The following is a 5,748-nucleotide window of genomic DNA, read 5'->3' on the forward strand; positions in this document are numbered from 1 at the left end:
TCAAAACTAAGAAGCCTGTTACATTTCATTAGGTCACAAAGACTGTGGATACCGCTGGTGAAAGAAAAATTACTTCATAGTTTCTATAAAGACAACCCAGTCGGCCAAAGAAATATTTGGCCAAACCAGATAGCTATGCTATACTACAAATCGCCTCAAATACCTTTGAACAAGAAATACTCATTAATCCTCCTGCTCAATATAGCATGTTAGATTACATCATTTAAAAATGTCTCCTTTAATCTTGTAATCCAAAAAAAATTAAGTCAACTTTGTCATTTGGATGGAGAAAAACTCTAAAAATGTAAAAGAAAACACTTGCCTCAATCAACAAGCTAATAATTCACTACCAATATTCCACATTTTCTTAGGCTGAAGATACTAAACTTTGCATACAGCAGCAAAGCCTTCTTAGAACCTCTTGCTGCAGCTGAGGTATAAACCCATGATTTTTTCTACTAGTAGAATTCAATCTGTTTTATTTAATAAGCTGCTCCCTCCCTCCCTCCCTCCGCTCTACTGAAACCAAGTTCTTTCTAAATCATAAGACACTTCTGGAATTTCAGCATCTCTTTGCCAACAATAATTAGAGGAATAATATGTAAGTTTTCAGCCAGAAAATTTCATCTATGTCACATGTCCCCAGCCTCTCACAGCAACTGCTCCACGGTATCAGGTCAGAAAAGTGCCTTGTATCAAATAACCATAATACCAAATGTTGCAGAGGAAGGTGTAAAACCTCAATCATATGCAGTCTGCACATCAATACATCAACTGTACAAACGCCTTTATCATCTTTAGGCTCAATTCCCTCATTTAAACTGATAATAACATGAAGTTGAGCAATGAAACAGGCACTGAATCAACTTTAAAGTCGTCTTCTAAAATATCTGCAGTCTGGACTTCTTTTCATGTCACATGTCTGCTTTGCATTGCCTTGTCTCAACTGTTTTACGAATTACTTCCATTTCACGGTATCTATTCTGCCTCTACATGACTGCCTGAAGAGAAAGTGTAGTGACATGTCTTTTTCAGAACTTGACTTTATGGATTCTTCTTTTACCTCAACACTTTGGGCAGAGCTAGCTGAATAACAATATGGCTGAATTCATTAAAGGTCAATCCAGGAAGAGATGATGGCTGTAAGTAAGAGAAAATAACCAACAAATGTAGAACTGTATCTCAATAACACAATATTAATTTTTGTCCTTTAGCATCTTTAAGGAGTGTCTATATAGTTCAAAAAGAACTTCAACTGTGTTGAAATGGAACAGTCAAATCTCCCTCCTACGCATCTCACTCCACGCCTTCAAACTCCAAGACTGAACTTCTACTGTGTGACTTGCAATTAATTTTCTTGGCCTGTTCCTTAAAACTGCAGCTGAGAGCAGGACTGTTCCTTCAGGTTCTAATCCCTGCCCAGTGACTATCAAACAAATTGAGCTAGAGGGGGTCTGCAGCTGAGGATGCCCAACCATGCTCAGAAATGGATTCTAAAGAGACTGCTGGTCACAGAACATACAATAATCACTGTAGACCTTGGTGTATCTAGTTGCTCCCTGGTCAGATGTGTGATGACAGCACTGTTGTACATAGCCCTTCACAGGCTGGATACTGACTGTATTTTACTTTCCTGCACTTATTTAATGATATACGAGGCAGGGTGAAGTATATTTACTGACGTTGTTTACCCTGACACAAGCAGATGGAGTCTTACATTTCTCAAAGAATGATCCTCAAATTCTAGAACCTGATGTCCTCTCAGTGATCTGAGATTTTTTTACTGAATTTAAAATTTCTGCAGATCACACAAGTTCCATCTATATTTTTAGGGATCCGCCTGAGAAAAACAGATAAATACAATCTGCACAAGCTGTACCCTGGGGATGCAATTTAACTACAAAATTTACTGTAAAAATTGTATGAATTACTAATAATTACAACTACATTCAATCCCACACTCAGAATTTTAATTTTCATATTTTTTCAGTCTGGAAAATCCAAAAATTAAGAGAGAAAACAGAAAGATTTGGCACAAAAATGTATCAGTAGATACTAGTTAATTTGATTTGCTTCCTATATGTTCAAAGGGAAAACTATAATCTGAATCACTGTCATCTTAAAGAAAAATCTGAGTTACACCCAATACTTCTAGCAATGACTTATCAATCAGAAGTCTCATTCTTCGTTTTGTTTCTTCTATTCTCAGTATTTGAGTTGCTTTGAATCTGAAGCATTTTAAAATCAACACAAAGCACCATTCATACGCATTTCATTTTGAAAAATCACTAGTATAAAAGAGAAATCAAGCATTAAAAAACTCCAACATACCCGTTCATCATTTGTTGCTCTTGTTGATTCTTCCTTCCCCTCATCGGGCAGAGGCATTCTAGTCAAAGCTAGTCCATTTAGGGCAGCTAGCTTTAGAGGCCCTATTTTTTTTGCATCATTTTTATTCTTTTTCATACCCTGCAAAAGAAAAGCTAAAACTTGTCAATATTCTTAAATATCTGATGAATTTATAAAGCAGAAACCAGATGAGTTCAATTAAGCAAAGGATACTTCTTTGACCCCTTCTGCAAACAGCTCTGACTTTTTTTTTTGATAAGCACTGCAGTGAGAGATTAGGGTGGTGGGACTACATTCCTCCAAGGACACAACACAAGTCTGTCTTCATTCCAGACAGGTTAATGAAACTGCATGAGAATAACAAATATTGTTCCCTACAAAGCTCACAACCAAGGGTGTGAGGTGACAACTCTGGATAATTAACATTCTTGGACAGAATTGAAATCACTTTCCAACCCCAAAAATACATAAAAATGATTCCTTACTAGACTTATGCAGTTTGCAGGCACTTTTCTTCCCTACAAGCAGGCATAACAATGAGCATATATACCTTTAAGGTATTTGGATACAGTTAAATGTTTGACTAAGTTTGCAACAAACTGCACATACAAAATATGAACACAGAACTGCAGACAGATCTGAGCCCTGAACCAGGCCATGCATCTAAATTATCAAAGTTACCATTCGTTATCTGAGAAAAATACCAAAGGGGGATTTTTATGAAAGAATAAATTCAAATGATTCTTTTAAAAAGTGTAAGAGAAAACTTCATCATTCCTGCAGTTGCTAAGTTTCGTTGTTGACAAAAATACACTGAAAATGTGAGTGTATATGCTGCTTGAATGATAATCAATGCTTTCAAAAGCTAAATGGTAGTAAGGAATAGGAAGACAAAGCCAAGAGGATGACACCACATTTAAAAGTGAAGTGATCACAAACACAACAGTAACAGTTCATTGAAGAGCAAAATGTGCAAACATTGGTAGGGGCCAGCTTTGTTACCAGGATATTCATCTCAATATTGAATACAGAAAGGTAATATTCTCTATTATGCAATGGTACTCTTAAATGTTACTGGACTAGAAAGCATTTTACTGAACACTTCCAGTGAAAAAGTTTTAATATCAATTTCATTTCAAAGGTTGACTTGAACATTTACATAGCTATCAGAAGGAAAAGGCAGGGTATGATTTTGGTAGACACATCGGTGTCTGAAAATGTATCTTTTGGAGAACAAAATACTAAATGACTATCTAAATGTGAACACAAGGAGAAAGGTATCACCTTTTTTTCCTATATCCAGATAACAAACAGGAGGTAAGAGATTTAGAAAAACATACACAATTATAAAATTAATTGAAGGTCATGAAGGTTCATTTCATTGTGTTCAGCTCCATGTATAGCAGATCTGACAGATAAAAAATTGTGAGAACAGTAACTATTTAAATACATAGCTTTTGCATAGGTTAGCTTTTGCATCATCAGCTGTAACAGTTACTACAGCAGTAGAAGTTATATGGTAGTTCCACTGCAGTCCAATCTGTGCAGAAAACTATCTGACACTAACTCAGGCAGGCAAAGTTAACAACAATCTATTTTAAAAGGCAAAATAATAATAAAAATTGTCTTCTTCCATTAGTACCTGAAATATGCCACAGACTACATAAAACTGAACAAAAGTTTAAAACAAAATGAGTGGTACGGACTGCCAGTAAAATTGTACAGTCCCACACAGACCTTGATGTTTCTGTGAGGTCGGAATTACAGGGAAGGTGAAACTTGCAGTTGTTCACTATTTATGGCTTCGTAAGAGTGGAGTAGGGGAAAGAGACATGCCAAGGAAGAAATATCTTTAGTGAGATAAAAACAGCTTGAAGGGAAGGCAAAAGGGAAAGGATATGAAAAGGGGAAGGTATGGAGGAAAGAAGAGAACACAAGGAAAGAATTTAATTGCCTAATGCGTCAGGTCCCCCTCTTAGGTCAGAAGAAGAAAGCAAACGAATCAAAAAAAGTACACATTCAGCTACACACGATTTTTCAGTGAGACGAAGATTAGAAAGCTGGTAGTGGAATGGAAAGAGTTGCTTCTGTTCCAGATAAGGATAGGTAGGGCAGAATTTGGGATCTAGAACTGACTTTAAATTAGCTCATTCTACAGTTGCTAGCCAGGTTAGGTGTATCAGATGAATGGAGGCTGCACAGCTGGATTTGTGTGGGAGGACTATCAAACAGAACTCAGACATGGCAGAAGGGGATAAAGATAGCTAAGCAAAGTTAATCAGGGAAAACCAGAAAAATAAAGGTCAAGCTTAAGGTAGCTTTTAATTCACATGTTTTAAAAGCATCTCAGGTTGATTAAAAAAAAAAACCCAAACCTCAGACAAAAACCCCACACAACTCCCGCTACAGAACAACCTGAAACAAGAGGAATAGTATCTACTTACACCTAGCGGGGGAAGGCCTTCCACAATATTCTTCTTCCCAGACAAAAGATCGGACACAGGTCTCTTCTTCACTGAATCTTTCCTTATTCTGTATCTCCCTGATGTTGTAAGATCAGATTCCGACATAGATGGAGTAAGCAATCCTTCCCCTCTTCTCTGTACCTGGCTTTCTACTAGTAAATGAATGGGGCTCATATCTTTCATTCTCTTTTCTGTCTCTGTAATATGTAATTTAGGTTCAAGAATATGCAAAGGGCCAGCAGATGAAGCAACAGAGCTGTAAGGGTAGTTCAGTACTGAATCATGAGAATAACCCCCCATAACAGATGAAAGTTGGGTTCGATCTTCAGGGAGAGGAGAAAGACTTGTACTAGCTTTGTTTTCTTCTTCAAATTCTTCTTCCTCACTACTGTGAATCAGCATAGTGGCATCTGAAAGGGTTTTCTTATGATCACAGTTCACACTTTCTTCTTGCTCACTTTCTTTTTGCTTTGTTCTCTCCATCAGAATGTTGGACTGTGACCCTTCTGAGATAACTCTTGGAAGAGCCACATCTGCTGCAGAAGCTGACATGGTCCTCTCTTTAATTCTCATTCCTTCAAAACTGGGAGTCAAGCCTGCTATTTCAATACTGTTCCTTTTCTGCAGCTGAGCATGGCGTGCCGATGTTAGAGGTTCACTGACTTCCTGAAGAGAATGTGCCACCGGTAGGCTGTCTTCCTGAAATGTCTGGACAGAATGGTGCACTCGCCTTGTGATAAGATCTGGATTGCTGTTGCTAATGTAGATATGTCGTGAAAGGTCTGGAGTACTATTTGCAGGTCTTGGGTACGGGTATGGAGGAGGTGGTCGATAGACTTGGGTCTTCATTATGTTTGGTGCTGGATAGTCCTGAGCCTGTAGCTGCACATTTGTCAACTCGGGCACACTGACTGCCCCAACAACTGGGCGCTTT

General features: G+C 37.8%; 1 protein-coding gene across 1 annotated transcript in view; it reads right to left on the reverse strand.

The window, feature by feature from the left end:
- Positions 1–5,748, reverse strand: part of PTPN21 (protein tyrosine phosphatase, non-receptor type 21) — a 43,367-nt gene that overhangs the window by 5,909 nt on the left and 31,710 nt on the right. The window contains 2 exon segments of the mRNA XM_009319432.1: positions 2,332–2,469; positions 4,794–5,748. The exon segment at positions 4,794–5,748 is cut by the window's right edge and continues 8 nt beyond it. Coding sequence (XP_009317707.1) covers positions 2,332–2,469; positions 4,794–5,748 — 1,093 coding nt within the window.

This window comes from Pygoscelis adeliae, unplaced genomic scaffold, assembly GCF_000699105.1.
Source record: "Pygoscelis adeliae isolate BGI_AS28 unplaced genomic scaffold, ASM69910v1 Scaffold71, whole genome shotgun sequence".
Classification (NCBI taxonomy): Eukaryota; Metazoa; Chordata; class Aves; order Sphenisciformes; family Spheniscidae; genus Pygoscelis; species Pygoscelis adeliae.